This window comes from Gymnogyps californianus, chromosome 5, assembly GCF_018139145.2.
Source record: "Gymnogyps californianus isolate 813 chromosome 5, ASM1813914v2, whole genome shotgun sequence".
NCBI classification, from domain to species: domain Eukaryota; kingdom Metazoa; phylum Chordata; class Aves; order Accipitriformes; family Cathartidae; genus Gymnogyps; species Gymnogyps californianus.
This window is the reverse complement of record NC_059475.1, coordinates 48,372,792-48,391,401: the sequence shown is the minus strand read 5'-3', so window position 1 is coordinate 48,391,401 and position 18,610 is coordinate 48,372,792. Positions and strand designations below refer to the sequence as shown.

The 18,610-nt window shown below is 35.1% G+C and overlaps 1 protein-coding gene across 1 annotated transcript in view; it reads left to right on the top strand.

The window, feature by feature from the left end:
• CEP128 (centrosomal protein 128) overlaps positions 1-18,610 on the top strand; it is a 134,715-nt gene that overhangs the window by 89,238 nt on the left and 26,867 nt on the right. Inside the window, exon 19 of the mRNA XM_050897610.1 lies at positions 12,763-12,812. Coding sequence (XP_050753567.1) covers positions 12,763-12,812 — 50 coding nt within the window. The remainder of the gene's footprint in view (positions 1-12,762; positions 12,813-18,610) is intronic.

Here is an 18,610-nt window from a genome sequence, read left to right as displayed (position 1 = left end):
AAAAAAAAAATTCAATTTATGTTTATATCCCTTGTGCATAAGAAGCAATGGCTAACTTAAATGTTTAATGTCATTCTCCTCTTAATATTCTTTTCTCTTTTAAAGTATAGATTTTTTTCCTCAAATCTATGTATTAAATGTTTTTCTCTGGAAAAATTCACTAGAATTGTTATACTGTAGATTTTTGCACATGGCTACATGGAGGAAATAATAAGTTACTGCATTTAGATATTAGAATTTTAAAAATAGGGTTTTAGATATTAAGTGAAATGTTGCCAGTCACTGAAAGTTAAAATATTTACCAGCTGAGTTGGTAAGTCTCATTTGTGTATCGTCAGTTACCATGGGACAGTGCAACAACAGGATTGTCCCATCAAGGAAGAAACTCAAAGCCTAACTACAGCTGAGAAAATTAGGAATAAGAGTTACTATTATGGCTTTCTTCATAATTGCCAGCTTACAGGTTCTTGCATCTTCCTCTATAGCACGTGTGGGGAGATGGGGTGTTATATAACTGCTAGTCGCATTATATTGTGGTTTCTAATACCTGTCTAATTACAAAGAAGGAACTTCTGTAAATTTGGGGACGTTCCGTGTTTTGCAACGAGACACACTGACCTCTGTGTGTGTGTATGATTGGTTGAAGTAAATGTTTTCTTGGAAGATGTTTGGGTCTTAGTGATACATAGGGCCACCTAGTAGAATTAAAAGCTTGCTTATAGGATTTATCAAGGACTGAATCCCACAGAGCTATAACTTTTTTGTGTGCTTTACTGTTCTGACAGTTTATTAAAATGCCCAAGCTGCTAAAAGATCCCTTTTTTCTGAGATTGGTAGGGAAACGTAATTTCAGGACCAGTATCTTTCAGCTTCCTGTGTTATCTGCCGTCCTTTGCTGTGGACGTTGCAAATGGATTGTTTAGCTCTGTTCTTCAAACAGCCCAATTAGGAAATACACTTCTAAGCTCCAAAGAATTACTCAAGTAACAAGTGTCCTTGGCTAGAAAAGCTTTCTGTTTTGCAGCTGACAGCCTCCTTCGGTTTGCCCAGTTACTTCAATTCAAATGAATTGTACTAGTTGCTTCAAAAAACTTGATACCCTTAATCTTTGACCCTTCCTTAGCTCTTAGGTCCAAGATCAGTCCTGTGTATTTTTGCATTAAGATATGCAGCTGCCTTTCAGATGTAGCCAAAAGGAAATTTGCTGAAATGCATAAATATGGTTGGGATGATAAACATCAAAAAAAGAAAAGCCTAGGATATTAAGACAGAGAACGCGCTGAAGAAAGTGACATTCAGTTTCCTGTTTTGTCATTTATATGTGCCATACCATAATTTTTTATGTAGCCACTATGCCCATAAACATATCAACATAATTTTCTAAAACAAGAAATGACAAATTATCTTTTCAAGCTTGCACTTGGTGAATGAAAACAAATTAAGTTTCAATGTCTTTCTGTGTACTCCTGGAAGATTTATTCATCATCAGAAAGGAAATGTTTCTCCATTCAGAAGAGAATTGTAACAATTATATATTGTAGGCAGTGACAAAACAGAATGTTCAACTGTGTTTTCTGTTTAAAATGCCAACTATTCTGAAGACTTCATTTTAAGAACATTTCTTACTATATTTTGTTTTATATAATGCTGATCTCCCCCCCCCCCCCCCCCGAGGTTATTTAATAGGGTTTCTAATCAGAACTATGGGAGAAAAAGCCATTGGTTAGTTAGCTTGGGTAGATCTGTGCTACAGACAGAGGTGTGATTACAGCTCACACAAGTCCAAAATAATCACGAGTTAGTAGGTCAGAATGCAGTTTCCCATTCAATGGAGCCATTTAATGTCACTGCAGACAAAAGGCTAAATTCTTGCTTTTATTTCTCTCACTCCCATCTGTGCTACTTGCTCCTTCCTTGTTTCATGTCTGCTCCTCGCTGGACCCTTCTATAACTATATTTTACTCGCTATTAGCCACATAGGACTATCTGTGGTTTTTGCCAGTATACTCTGTTCTCATTGTGATGAACTAAATTGACCCTTGTGGAGGTCCAGGTCCAACATTTTTGCCAGGATGAAGTAAGCAAGAGCAATGCACAAACCAGAGGCAGGGACCAAAGAGACTGCCATGCCTTTTAGCAAATGCAATCTGCAAATGCAATCTATGATGTGATCTGACCACATCTGGTGGAACTGGAGCACTTAGTACTAGCACCATTTCAGCTGGGGTTGCACTAGCTTCTGTGGGACATGAAGTAGGAGTAATTACACAGTCATTAGTACCCAAACTAGCTTATTTAAAGCTAACTCCTTTAAGTAAAGAACTTCACTGTAGTATAAATGTACTATTAGACTGTTAGGGTAAACGTTTGCTGGCTTCTCAGCTTCTTGTAAAATTTGAAATGTTTATTCACTAGCATTGTAGGTTAGACTTTCTAAAAAAAAAAAAAATCTGTTCTCAAGATTTATTTATAATAGGAACATTTTTGCCTGCATTCCCACACTAGTTGGCAATGTTACTGCTGCATGAGTAATCGACACCTGTATATATGATAACAGTTGTGTCTCATAGCAGAATCAAGTCATTATTGAAACACTGGCATTTAAGGCCTTAGAAGCATTGATAATCTTCACAAAATGCTTAGTGGCAATTCAGCAAGGAAATGGTATCTGTGCTTACTTACAATTGAGTGATTTACAGGTCAACAGCAGGTTGCTGAATGGAAAGGCAAAAACTTAACATATGTTTATTCACATCCCCTGGTCCGGATCTTTATGTGGTGTATGGAAGATCGTATTTACCCTGTCACAGATGATAGAATTCTGTACAAACTGTGATTAAATCTATTTAAAAAAAGAGTGGCTACACCTACCCAAAGAGAAGCTTGAAATCATTGTGACTGATGCTCTTCAAGATAGTACCAAACCCAAGTATAAGATCTGGACTTTCTTTGAAGTGCTGTCGTTTATCTTGACTGATATTTTTCATCTAGAGGAGCTTCTGCTTCTCACATACTGTCAAATTCACATTCATGCAAACTTGTAGAAGAAAAAGCAGTTACTTATCAGACTATTTCAGAGATGATGCCAATATGGTTTCTAACAACTATTTACTAACTGGATTTACAGCATCTTCAGCTAGCACACTTTTGAAACAATGAAAATATCCTTTTTAAACCTTTGCAGGGACAGAAATCATGAGTGAGATCAGACTTAGCTGAAGCAAATGTGTGCTGACCCAAAAAATATTATCTTTAAAAAAAGTTGAAAAAGCCACAGAACCCAAAATGACCAGTAACTGCTGGTTACTGTTGCAAGTTACTGTTCTTCTCTTCTATACAGTAAACCTGGTCGACCACTGTTAAAGGTCTCTCTTTTAGCGCAGTGTGTTCTATTTGGCCTGTTGTTCAATTACTCCAGCCAATGACTTATTTGTGTATTTCAGTCACTAACTGCAACTGAGTAGGTGGTTGGAAAAAGCCAATGAAGCAGCTTGTTTCCCATTCACATCAACATTTTCATTGTGATTGTGTTTTCTTTGAGTTTCTTGAGCATCAACATAAATTCTAAATTCAGTGGATCTCAATGATCTCCTCAATTATCTTTATTTTTAGGGGTTTTAATCTTATTTTTTCCTTATAAGAAACTCTGCATAGTTATAACTGAAGAGAGACTTCTGTGATTGTAGTCAAGCCATGCCAATCTAGGGATAGTATAAAAGAAGAGTTGGAGTCTTTATGTTTTGATAGATACTTCAGTAAATAGTAGCCAAAAGAAAAGCATTGCAACATACTCCAAATCAAGTGTTTCTTTTCAAATATCAAGTGTATGTGTGTTAACGAGTTCTCTTTGGGATATGTATCTTTGATAATAAGCAAGATGAAGTTTGAAACTCCTTTCTCTGGTACTGAAGCTCAAATAATATTTTAATTACTACATTTAGTGGTACTAAGAATTTTGTTTGCCATGAAGAAGGTTCATCTTGCACTTAAAAAAATTCTTGTCTTTTTACCTGCGAGTGGAAGACGTAGCCCAGAAGCTACAATGACTAGCAGAATTTCACAGTTGTTTGAGGTTTGGATTTTGTGTTGATTGGAAGCGTTGAAGTGCAGTTACAGGACAATGTTCCTTAGCTCACATAAGAGGAGGGCATAGGCAGTAACAATGCTGATTTTTCCTGCTATATTCTATCAGTTTTTCATCCTTAACTTGAGCATGCTAAATGGAAAAAAATGTGATATGGACACTTTAGCCTTCTCGTTTGTTTAATCACTGGCATCTTTTGAGATTGCTATGATGACTGTTGACAGATATAATTTTACACAGGACATAAAGAATGTTACAAGATGAGAGTGGTTCGCAATTATTAGGGGGTTTTTTGTATTGTTTAAATAATTGATTTGAGGATAAATTCAGCCAATGACTGTATGACTTGTTTTTAATCTTCGCAGCAACTTTCTGGTTACTGCAGATTTATGGATGTAGTTTTTATAAGTAGATATTTAATTTGTAATCAGGAAATGACAGCATCCTGAAACTCCAAACTGTTTTCAAAACAGCCAACAGAGATATTCATTAAAAATAATTGAAAAAAATTAAATTTTGGCAACTGCATTTGTGGCATCTGGTGTGTCTTTTAATTTTCATGGCAGAAGCCATGCCTTTCAGATAAACTTTTGCTTTACTGGATCAATTTTCCATGTTTTTGTTCAGTTTTTTTTTCATTGTACCATTCTTGGCATCTGTAGTTCTTGTTTTCAGACAAGAAAGTTCTTCTTTCTGTTTAAATTATTAATTTATTGTGAAATATATATGTTAAAATAAAATTTTAAGAAATCATTAAATAGAGGCATAAAGAGAACTTTAGCCCATAGTGATTTTCTCTGTTAGTAGAATCATGGTTTAGTAAAGGCTTCAAATAAGAAAAGCTATGGTGGTGTCACCTACAGCAGATGAAGCAGATTAAAGTCCATACTGCAAGGACACTCTCTCACATAGGAGATTTAATACTTCCTGCCGAGGAAAAGTGGCTGCTTAGGATCAAAACAAGTTAGTTGATTAATGAGGCTGCCAAAAACTGAAATACAGGTGGTCTGACTTTATATGCTTTTACATCTCTGTAGTGAAGAGTTGAGCAAATAACATTTTGCAAACAGAAGGTTTTCTATAGCTCTGCAGTTGTGGCTCACCAATTTCTCAGTGCTTCTGTGAGTTAATAGCTATATGCTGCTGTCCCAGCTGTGCTGATTTTTGACATACCGTCTCTCTAGATTCTAGAGGAGACCCTTGATTCTATTCTGGCTGGAACTCAGCTTACTTGGATACTACTTCAGAGAACAAACAATACCTGCCGTACCACCTCTGAATTTATAATAGTGGTAGCTGTTTAGAGAAGACGTTCATAGCTCTAGATGACAAATCTCCATAAAGATTTGCATTGCCATACAGACAGTTTCTTTTCCAGATACAAAGATGTGTTTAGCACTCCTCATAAAGATTAGTTCGTACGCATCACTAATGACTTAAGAGCCACAGTAAGGTCTCTAGATATGATCCACTGCTCCTAGGAGAGCCTCTCGTTGAATAATATGCCACACATACTTGTTCTGTCCCTCTACTGTAAATTCAGCTAGCCCTTTCTCCTCTTCCTCATTCTTCCCACCCTGTTTCTCTTCTTATAGACATCCTTCTCATTAGACTTTGCTTTTACTTGAACTTTGTTTTTTTCTCTCGATTCATGTGCCATGAAGTATGTAGCTTGACAGTAGAAAGAATTTTGAAGTAACAGAGGCCAAGAAAACATTTCAGATTTAAGAAAATTGAATGCCTGTATTGAAAAAATTCAGATTCAGAATGCTGACTGTCAGCCATAGTCTGCTCACTCCAGAAGTGAGATTGTTCTGTGGTTCTTAATATAAAGCACCAGTTTCCAAACTTTTTTGATCACATACCCCATCAGTAATTTTTTTTTGAGCACGCACCCCTAAGATATGTATATTTATTTATTTATAATAAATACACATGTAATAAATACACATACATATTGTTAATAAATATACACACCTTTGGGAGTGCAACCCCCCTGAGGTAGAAGACCATTATTCTGTGCCTTGATGACATTTTCATAATGGAAACATCTTTGATTCAGAATAAGACAATGTTTTTATTTTATCACTTCAAGGTTAGCCTTCTGATATTTCTGTGTCACTAAGTGTTTCTTACTGAAACTTACTGGAACTTACTAAAGCAGCTAGGAAGTGATGCTTCCTTTGGGAAGTTGTTCTTCAGTCATTATTTAACTAGAAACCCTAAGGTCCCTGAGGAGCTGTTTGGAATCCTCTACAGCATGTCTGCTGGTACACAAGAGTCATTCAAAGAAAAACAACAGATTGATTACTTACAGCTGTTCTTCAAGATATGTTAACTATGTATATATTCACAACCCTCCCTCTTACTCCTCCTTTCAATTGAAAATCAATATGGTCCAAAATAAATATGGTAGACATAGTTTAACATCTCTCAGCTAATAAATTAGGCAATTGCTAAGACATAATGAAATTTTGTGCTGTTACCACCTTTTGCATTCATAAGAATATCTTTTGCGTGGATTTCAGTGCACATTACTTTAAGCCTCACATCAGCTCTGTGAAGACAGGGAAATATTTTCTTTAGCCATTTTTAAATGAAGCACAGAAAATTTCCCAGGAAGATGCTAACATGAGTGGCAGAGCCAGGAATAGAACTAAAAAGTCTTACACAAGCATTAGAAAAAAAAATTCTCATTCTTTTGATAAAGGCCTCTTAAAAAGAGCACATTGGAACCTATAATTTTTTGTTTGGTAATCTTGTAGTATAGTTTTCTGAATGTATTTAATCTTGTATTCAAACAAACTATTTCAATGCAAGCATATTTGGACTGTAGAAGGGTTTATAGCAACTCGGCATAGTATCTTGTATACTTAAACTGTGTGTATGAAATATATGTATCCACTCTTGTACTTTTGAATTCAGTGTAAGGTAGACGCTGTAATAGTTCAGGTAATGGTAGATACAGAGGGGTTATAGAACTGATGAGAAAAATTTAGGACAGCTTCTTGGGGCAAATGAAAAGTTGGAAGAGGTTTTCTAGATGAAGTGAGGGAGACAGTTCACTTTTGAGTATCTACATCAAATACGAATCAAAGTGAAAAGGAAATAATAAAAGAGAAATAACGATGTGAAACATAAGGAAGAATTATTGAAGGAAGTAAATTAGAAGCAAGATTTATACGTGTCCTGGTTTTGGCTGAGATAGAGTTGATTTTCTTCCTAGTAGCTGGTATAACAGTGTGGTTTGGATTTAGTAGGAGAATAATGTTGATAACACACTGATGTTTTCAGTTGTTGCTAAGTAGTGTTTCTACTAAGTCAAGGATTTTTCAGCTTCTCGTGCCCAGCCAGCAAGAAGGCTGGAGAGGCACAAGAAGTTGGGAGGGGACACAGCCAGGACAGCTGACCCAAACTGGCCAAAGGAATATTTCATACCATATGATGTCATGCCCAGTATATAAACTGGGGCGAGTAGGCCGGGAGGGGCAGATCGCTGCTGAGGGACTGGCTGAGCATCGGTCAGCGGGTGATGAGCAATTGCATTGTGCATCAGTTGTCTTTCTTGGGTTATATTTCATTCTCTTTTTGTTATCTTCCTTTTCATTACTATTATTATTATATTTTAAATTTTTTTTTAATTTCAATTATTAAACTGTTGTTATCTCAACTCACGAGTTTTACTTGTTTTCAATTCTCCTCCCCATCCCACTGGGGTGGCGGGGAGGAGCGAGTGAGCCGGTACGTGGTGCTTAGTTGCTGGCTGGGGTTAAACCACGACAACATGTAAAGAAGTCTTCGACAGTCCAGACATCATGTTTAAAACAAAAGGAAGCATTTTTTTTTTACACAGTGTGTGCTTCAATTGTAGGAACTCATTGTTACAAAATGTTCTGGCATCCAAAATAACAAATAGGTTCAATGAAGAAATAGTCAAGTTCATGGAGGTCAGATAGATTGTGGATGGTCCGGATGCAGTCCTTTTTCTTAGGAATTCTCTCAGCTCCTCATCGCTGGAAGCTGCCATTAGAGTAAATAATGTTACCTTTTTTTTATCCTCTTGTCTTAATATCCACTCATGCTTACTGTCTGAAGTGGGATGTAGGCTGCGTGATTTTTAGGCCTGACCCAGTAAGATACCACTAATTCCTAAAAGTCTCAAAAAAATAATGAGCACAAGTATGACTGGAATAGAAAATTATCCAAGAATCTTAAGTTGCACTTCTCTGTGGTCCCTCACACCCTCCAAATGATTACATTTCCCTTCTATATGTTATCCTTTTCTTTTCCCCAAAGTGATTAACTTCTTTGCAAATAAGGAAATACAGACCAGGTCAGCACTGGAGATGCAAATATTTAAAAGGTGTGCTACAAAATATCAAACCTGCCTAAGTGTGCTCAGTTGCCGGCTGGGGTTAAACCACGACACTAAGCCTCAGGGAACAGAAAGAAAACACAGTATGTTCTGTTTCCTGCATAGCAATAAATCTCTTAGGGAATCTGAACAGTGAATTGTTTCCTTCTCTCTTAGCTTCAGATACCTTTTTTCTATTCTCTGGTATGATTGTGGGTGCTGCTTTAGGTTAATGCAAAGGAACGTACCACTGTAGGTTTAAGAATCTGCTTTGAAGTTCCACAGCAAAAATAAAACTGTATACCTAAAAGGTATCAAAAGAATGAATTCCTTAAAAAAAACTTCAAAGTTTTGTATAAGGTGTATTCTTTTGAAATATTGACTATGTTACTAAATTCTAGCAATTAGCTACTGTAGGCTTTATAAAGGCAAAGAATATGGCAAAAGGGAATCCCTTTTTTTAAACTATATTTCTTTGAGTTTGGAGGTCTTTTTATGGGTGGATGAGAAAACTATTGATTTAGATATAGACGAACAGCTGTTTCAGTCTTGGTGGTGATGAGCACTGCATTGATTGCAGTGGTGGTAACTGAATTATAATCTTTAAAGATAGTGGAATGTGCTCAATGTTAATAAAACATTAGTTTGGTAATGGACTGGAAAGCTCCAATCAGTATTAAAAATCACTTGAGACTTTGTATGTTTAGCAGAAGCAGCAAATAAAAAAAATGCACTGACCATTGAGTTTGGCCATGAAAACTATTAAATGAAAACTATTAACCATCTGAATACAATTCCAAAAAATTCTCCCTGCTTTATCTTCATTCACTAAACCTATGAATGTGGTGGGGATGAAACTAGCAGGATAGAAATATTCGGTATCTTAAAGGTACTGTATATTGTATTCAAGTCAAACAGTATCACCTTTGACTTCAGAGATTTATTTATTTTTTTTAAATCTTGCTTGGGATTACATAAACACATTCTGAAATGCTCATAATTTATGGGCCTTGTTCTACACTAGCAAAAATTAAGGTTCTAAGAAATACATATTTCTCTAGAGCTCTTTTAAGATAATAACGTGTTTATGTAGAAATTCCTTTAATGGCTTACATGCATGGCAAGTACTGTTTCAATTAAAGCAGTTTGAAGCAAGTCCCGGTACTGTTTTACATCTCAGTTGTTTTAGTGCCAGGGTGATTTGTGGTGTCTGGTCTGATTGTACAAAGGTCCAGCCTCACTGAAAGATCTTTTAGTATTGAGTGTTTCTGGACCATGACTGTTGTCACGGTACTGTGAGGCCATTCACCAGAATCACACTAACACAGGTACAGGGTGAAATTGCAGTTGTTCTGTCTCTGCCAGCCATGAAGATATCTATTCTGAAACATGTTGCTTAAACTGGTTCAGTTAGAAACAGCTTAATTCACCCCCAAAAATAGGGCCTTCATGTCAGATTCATTGCGTGAAGGGAAAAATTTGTAAGTGGTATAATACGTGATTAAACTTTGCTGTGTAGGCATGTGCAAGATAAGTAATTTCTAGCTGAGAGAAACTGGTTTATTCAGCTGCTTGAAAATTCCTTCAGACTTGATGGAAACCTGCTTGGCTGCCTTGTGCATCTACAGGAATGCTGCAGTATCTTTTCAGCAGCTTTGTGGGAAACATATCCAAAAGATGATTGCAAACCATGGGATGTGTATTTGAAGTGAGAATGATAGGAAAGACTTGAAATAAATATTACTGCAGTTTTTGATCAAAGCAAATGTAAAGATAAAATGATCAGAGTGTCTAATTAAGTGATTTCTCAAGAGTTTGCCATATACTTGTGTAGCATAAAACCTAAATTTCAATGCGTTCTCTATCTTAAATTTATTATAACATTATTTTCTGGCACTGAATATATAAAACATGTTTGCAGAAGAACTTAAATATGGGAAGTGTTTTACAAATTATAAAACAAATCAACAGAACTTTTCAGGTCAAGTAAACAAAGATATTCTGTCATAAATAGCAGTGTTTAAAAGAATGATACAATATGCTGTCTTTTTATGGGGCTTTTTGTACTGCTGTTTAATACGTATTTCTTTAAATTTTTTTGGTTTTTGCTTTAGCTTGGGGGAAAACATGCTATTATTTTAGATGGAGTGCTAAATGGAATCATCAGTTTAAATGCAGAACTTGGTTCTTAAATATATGGTCATAAAGGGCAACTCTGTAAAGTAGGTATATATTGTCAATTAAATAACACCATTTCAATACCTGCCTGCCTTTCTGGGGACAGAGTTTTATGAAGCATCCTGCAGGACAGCCAACTTAGGCAGTGGTACAATAAAGTAAATGGATTCTAGATAGCCCTAATTTCAGATGCAGAACTTTCAAATGTAGAGACTGTTAGCAGAAATTAGCTCGACTTACCTTACCTTTATAAAAGGCCTTTGAAAAGAACCTTGTAGTAACATCCTTTTCACTTAGAACAGTCATGTCTGTACAACAGAATCTCAGATATTGCATTAGAATGAAAATAAAGCAAAGTGAAGTATAAGAATCTTTTTTCGATCAGATGGAACTTGGGGAAGAATCTTTCATTTCCCATCCCTTTCTCAGAGACTTATTCCTCCCTCCTCATTTTTTTTAAAAGCTCGTATTACAATACAAATTTTTACCAACTCAGTTACAATACTGGAATATACCCAAAGAAAACATACAGGGCAGTCACTTTCCAAACCCAAATTCTCACACTAACTAATGTTGATGGCAGCATATTTAACTACAGTAATTTATATGGCAGTTGAGTCACTGTACTGGAAAGCATACCAAAGAATAATCCAGAAAAACATGAATGTGCCAAAAGAAAGTGAAGAAACAGTCATTTTATTAATTTTAAGAAAGGTTTTGAAAAAACTGCATAGAAGCTAGGAAGAAAGAACAGCAAATCAATCTCTCTGATTGTGAAAGAAATAACTAAAATTTTGTATACGTTACCTACGTCACTTTTAAAGGACTGGTGCCTGAAAATAAGTCTCAAATAATCTGCATGCAGTCAGAAATGGATCATGAACTATGAGAAAAGAGGTAACAGGTTAGGGTACTCACAAGGATGCTTCATAATGAGAGAAAGGAGAAAGTAAAAGATTAGAGAAATAAAAGAAAGAAGACAAATTCATGTCAGTAGAATATTTTAAGTGGTTTCTATTGTAAATCATTGAAGCTAATCTTTTAATAACTGAACTATGAATTTATCAGTAATCTTTATTTCTTAAGGAAGTATACACAGGTACTTTCAGTTAGCTGTTCTGTACTTGGACGCTTAGGGAATTAACAGTCAGAATTCAGTCCTATGACATTGTCAAGGCAATTTCATAATCTCATAACTCTCCTGATTGCTAGCAAACTGGAGCATATCTTGATTCAAAGTCAGTCTCTGGCTTAGTTAAAGCAGTGCTCTTCTCATGCAAAACTCATAAGTGAACTTCTGATAATTAAAATAGTAATAAGCCTGCAGCATGTTTTTTGTTTTTCCTGCTTTCCATGAGGTTATAACTTTAAGGTTTCCCAGAATTCTAAATATGATGTAATTGATCAAAAACATAATTTTAATCATAAAAATATGTGAATGAAATAAAATAGAAAAGCAACTCATGACATATCCCACAGAACTCAAACAGAAATTAATTTCTGACATGAAATGTAACATATGTGCACGTATGTGCCAATGTATATAATTGTCACACAAATGAATACAAGATATTAGGATTTTATGGTGTAAAGACTATAAAAAACTTTTCTAATATGTTTGTTACAGTGAACTGGCTATTTCCATTATCAAAATTGTTCCATTTTAGTGAGAGAAGGTAATTATTGTGATAATAGTCAAAATTGTCTGCACTCGTTTCCCCAGGGGATGTTACTTGGTTGTTAAAAAAGTAACCTAGAGTAACTTTTCATATATAATTGCATAGCTTTTATGATCTACTTCTGTTTTAATCAATTTTCAGAGTGAATCTCTTTGATTTTTTTCATTCAATTCTAAAAATACACCAAAAGATTGATTTAAACATAGGCAAGGTGTTCTGTGAATTTGAATGCTTTTTTTCCCCCCTAGTCAAACTGTCTTCTTGTGGCTATTTTTTAGTGACCTCAACAGCCCATGCTTGGAAACAATCATATCACTGACACATTTCATCGATTAGCTTAATCAGCTGAAAAGGAATGTTGTGAAAGCTGTAAAACAAAAAACTCACTGACTGTTTTACATAGTACTTTTTCTGTCAGGCCACGAGACAGGAAGTTGAATTTACAAGTTCCGTTTTTCATTTTACAGAGCTACTAGAGAAGACCCTCAGAAGAGAGGAAGAAATGGGAGCTCTCCAGGTATATTTTCTATTTAATTAACTCGATACACTTTTTGTCACCTTAAAATTACTAAATTGTATTACAACATTATGATTTTCTGAACTCCCTTCTATCTTAAATTCAGCTTTGGAAATATATGCAGCCAAATACAGAGCTGATAGGTAGTAATACTCACTGCTGAGTTTCTGCCCACCAATTAAGTTGCACATTAGAGAAGACTAAAGTAGTCAGCATTCTCCTATGAGTCAATAAATCTAGTCCATCAGTGAAAAGAATGCTGCTTTTACGTCACACTATATACTGAAGTTGTTCTGTTATGTTATACTGCTGGCTTCACTGAAACGGTATGTGAATAGGGACAGTGCAAATTGCATTCAGAACTGCAAAAATGTTTTATATTCTACTTCATCGGTTGGGTTAGATTTTCTGGGCTATGTTGCTTTCTTCTGTATCTCTGAATAAAACTGAAAGTAAAAGATTTTAAGTAAGTATTTTAAATCTCTGAAACATTAAATGTCCATAATCACCTTCCTGAGGAAGAAGGGACCAGTCAATACATGTTAGAACTTGATACAATACAGTAAATCTTCATAGTATGTCATCTAGCAGTAAAGCTGCTTGTGCTAAGCACTTTACATTTGTGCTTAGAAAGTAAGATTTACCCTAGGCTCAGCTTTGGAATAGTATTTAAGCATTACAGTCAAAGAAAACATACTTCTTTGAAATGAAAATGGCTAGGAAAGCAAAACCAAGCTGGAATGTCTAAATTTTGAGGCTCAGGACGTTATTAGGGAGGGTAGTGTATGTATTCTTCAGACTACAGAAGGAAAAAAAGAAATTTTTAAGAACAAATTACAGCAAACACTACCCAACATGAATACAAAAAAGTTTAGATACAATATGAAGAGTGTATCAATGAAGCAGCATTCTATAAGTGTACTGGAACCAGGACATTTATGAGGGAATTAATGAAGATAACACTGTTAAAGGAAAATGAAATTATGTATTGACCTGAGTTTTGACCATAGGAGTTTGTTTGAAGATAAACCTTCTCTTCTCATATAATAAATAGAAGGCATTTTGAGGACTAGAGGTATCAAAGAGTTAGTGTAGAAACAGTTTGATCCAGTAAGAAGAGACAAGTTGCAAGACCCAAAAGTTACACAACATACCAATCCAGCTGTTTCCTGTTCAAACAAAAATCTTGGCCTAGCTTTCTGGCGGCTCAAGTTCAACAAGGCTGAGAGCTTGTCTGCGCAAGCAGTTTACACAGGTGCATATCTAGTTACATCAATGTAAAAAGATCTCCTTTCATGTGAAGCAATTCTGCATCTGCTTTCATGTGAAGCTCTATAGTTGACAAATTGTTCTAATGATATTACTTCTGATTGAATGAGGACTAATTTTATACTGCTGAAAGCTGCATCATAATAGTGTCTTGTGTGCATATATGTGCTTGCCTGTATTTCTGATGGTCTGTCAAGTTCCTGATCAAATTGCTTTATGCCCTTCCCTAACTGGCAGTTCTGGTGAAGTGTGTGACTTGTACTGCTCTGGCTGCTTTTTTTGTATTCAAATGCTTGATAGCAGTGTTTTACTCCTTCAGATGCCCATGCTTTCACGGTCGAAGTACTCAGCAAAAACTTCTATTATCTTTTCTAGATAGTATTATGTCCAGCCTAGTCAATATGTTTCAAAACATTCCCAGTCTGGGATCCTCTGTTCTTATAATGTTGTATTCTAAACTTGCAGTGGCTGATTATGTACAACTTTGCTAGCAAATAGTTGTAAAAAGAACTCATGTCATCATGACTGAATATCCCCAAGCTGTTGCAGCTCAATAGATAAAGCATAGGAAGTAAGAGAAAAGTGAGAGTTTCTTTAAATATGGCATTTTCTGGAGCTGAAACTGGCACTCTTCTCCTTTTGTTAACCAAGTGACATGGAATATTTGTTTCTTCTGAGCCCCAGTTCAGCAAAGCATGTGTATAGTTGGTTAATGTATCAATGTTTTCATTGAAGTAGATTGCTAGAAGGTAATTGTTTGTCAAATTAAGGACCACTAGCAAATAAAATAGTACTCTTTGCCCCCAAGGCCTACAGTCTTTGGATAGGATTCCCCTGGTATTAGGTCCTACTCAGTTAGTCCTTGGTTCAGTAGACAATAGGTCATGTTAATTGTTGTTATTTTTTTGTCTACAATTCCTGGGGTCCTGTTTTGATAAGTATCTTATATATACAGAGAATTATATCTAGTAAGTCAATCCTTGATGCATTTTGTTTGCAGTCTAAACGGACCATATGTGTAAAGGACATTCAGGAAACAGGCGGACAGAAAGATTGTACGTTTTAGACTATGGACAAACAATTGAAAGCAGTCAGGTTATCATGGCTGAAGCAGTTATTTCTTGTTACTTGAGCTGTGAACGCTGACCATAGTCTTAGAAAAGCTAGAGACATGAGAAAATCTTCTGTCAGAAATCAGTGTATTGCTGTGGGCAAATGATTACTGGGGATACCATGAGGTTCTTTGCCATGTCTCTGCATCAAGTAACAAGAATATTCCCCAGAGCTAAGGATGTATGTTTTATTATGCTTTTAGTTTGCTCATTTTTTGAGGGGAGACAAAGACCACCTTTTGTTAAAAATAATTTGAATGAAGTACAACTAGTGCTTCTGCAATACTGTCAGCTGAAAACCACAAAGCACAGAAAGAAAAAAGCAGTTTTATGAAGATTGTTCCTGGAAATACTGGGCTAGTAGTTTTCACGTGTTCCTCTAGTCAGGGAATATGTTGGACTGCAACTAGCATGACAAAGACAAAATAATACTTTGCTAAGTAGACAGTGGGGATCTTTATAGCTACATCTTTCTATGTGAACCTGACTGTTGTCTTATATTATGTGCCAAGAAGGAAACTATATGTAATATACGCGGTTCTTTGATACAGGGTGTTTTGGGAGCTAGGAGGCTGACGCTTTGGATGACATGACTGTATTCTTGGTTTTTCATTTTCAACTTGTTGCATACTTTCGACTAGGGTTTCTATGTTATACATAAATTTATATTTATATATGAGTTTATATAATTATATGAGAGTTTATATATGTTCTAGATAGTATCTATGTTCTCATTACAGATGTTTGCTCTCTGTTGCTACATGTGCACTCATTATAATACAATTTTTAGCTTCTGAGGAGTCTAGATCACTTTCTACATTCTCTCTGATAGCCACTCCAAGAATATAACCTCACTTCTTTTCTTACTTCTGGAAGAAAAAAGGCTCTGATTATAAGGTTTTCACCTTCCTTTCTGTGAAAACTGTTCCATGAAACAAAAGATTGCATTCATGAAAATAATATGCTATGCATGATAATTGCAATATTCAACTGTATGGAAGTTCTCTGGGAAAACATTTGTAAGCCATTTTCATTTCCTTTGGAATTAGTGACATGCTAATATAAATTACAAAATTAAATATAAAATACAGAATCTTAATTTGAAAATATAAATATATTGTATAAATTATCCATGGTAAATTTCCTAATACATTACATGCTAGTCTTCAGAAAATTATCTGCTGAGATTGTAAGAGTTTATTCACTTTTTAGAATTTGGCAGCTAGATCATGCGCCTTAGTTAATATATGAGTCATTTTGAAAACACTATTTAGTCTACCATTGGAATCATCCTACTAATACACTCACTCTAAGACTTTTTTTTTTTTCGAAGTAGTCCTTTTTAACTGAAGAAATTTATGTCTGAAGTGCTGTTCACTATTCACCACAAATTTGAGATCTGTAAATACCATCTTTTTTATAGTGATGAGTTTGGGTTTTGTTGCAGAATCTTTAAATAAATATGAGTGTTTGTAACAGCCACTGCAATTTTGTGGAGGAACAAGCATCTCAAAATAAATATTTTTGAGTTTTTCACATAGTATTTTTTGTCATAAGCTTGTTCTGATGTACTGAAATACTCAAATCTGTATCTCGGAGCTGCTTCCAAGAAAGAATAAAGACTTTAGTATTTAATACACTAACTTTTCTGAGAAAAAAATTTAGTGAAATTCAGTAAACTTTTGCTTATGCAACATTGTAGTTGGAATCCCCAACTACCGTGCATTGTGATGGGCACTGAGCAAACATTTCTTAATAGACAAGTCAAAGTTAGGTATTCTAGAACTTTGTATTATCCTAGTTTTACTGATAAGAAACTAAAACATAGGTGAAATAAATCTATAGGAAATCTCAGACATGTATCTGAGTGTTTTGATTCCCAGCTCTTAGGGATAAGATCATGCCCCATTTTGTTTGGGGAAAAAAAAAAAAGTTTACATTTTTGTCTATTTTTTTTAAAACTCACTACTTTGAAAGGGTCCTGCAACTGAAAGTGATGAGGAGTGCATTTTTTTTTTCTCTCCGTACTTTTGTTTTATTATTTATCATCGGTTTATGCACAGGGAGTTTCGAACCACTGTGTATGCAGTTCCAACATCAGCCAGTTTAGTGGCATCCACTACTGGCAAAATGTTAGCATTTTTTTTAAACAGTTGTATTTTGATAGTGTGCTAGATTTCCATCAAACTTGTTTGTGTGCATTCCTGTTTTCCCCTTAGATATTTCCTTGTACATACTTTCCTTAACAGTCTTGCTTGGTGTTTTGTACATCTTCAAAACCAATTAGTCTTTTCCAGACGCTATTTTATTTATTTTTTTTCAGCCTCACTTGATGCAGTTATTTTTCCTGCAGTATATTGTCTCACTTTCTGCCTATGGTTTAGAATTGTAATCAAAGGTGCAACTATTGTAAGCAACTGATGAAAACTAACATCATTTGCACCCCAAACATTATTCAGTGAATGAGCTTTAAACATTTCACTAGGGTGAACTGTGTCTTTTCTTCAAAAGATTATATGAATAAAAGTTAGCTGTTTAGTAATCCAAGGGACACTGGTTTTACACAAATATGTAAATACACAATATGTAAATACTAGTTTTACACAAATACGTACACCTGTTCAGTTAGTAAACATAACCATTATTTTAACATTTTTTAAGACAGTAATAACTCTAGAAGAGTCTTTGTAACTCATTTCCACCTAGTCTTAAAGAAAAATACTTTTGCATTCTTGCAAATGGCAAGAACTGTTTCTGGCTCCCAAATTCTTCCATTGGTCTAAGAAATTTTTGTTGTACCTGTTGCCTCCAAAATAGTGAAGTCAGTTCAGACTTGTCTAGCTGTCTTTGGATGCTGCAGGAATAAATCCAGATTATTACAATAATTTTTACCTGTTATGGAGGAATAGAACAGGAAAAAGTATAAGGATTCTTAGCCTAATCCACCCAGAAAGGAAAGAAAAAAAAAAAAATCCTGCCCTATGCTTTCAAAAAGGTAATATTTGAGCAAGGTAAGAGTTCCTGTAATGTCTTAATGGTGAGGTACTCTAAATGTGGGCTCACATAAGCACTTGAATGTGTGTTTTCTCAGATTACTTAAAGTATCATACCTAGTCAGGACATAGTGCCAGAGTACATGAGCTTGATTTTTCTAGCTTAATGTTTTTCTTAAAGATACTTTTAAATGGAAACGGAATGTTAAAATATATACAGTAAATTTATAAATTCTGGGTTCTCTATGTTTTGTGCTGGATTAAAACTGACAGAAGTTTATTTTATTTGCATTTTATTTTTGTCTGACATTAGACTTTGACTAGCGTCATCTTGTTATTAATAAAACATTCTTCAGAGCTATTTCTGGATAACGGAATAATGATATGGAATTTACTTTTTAGTTTTCTAAGGAAATGCCTCAAA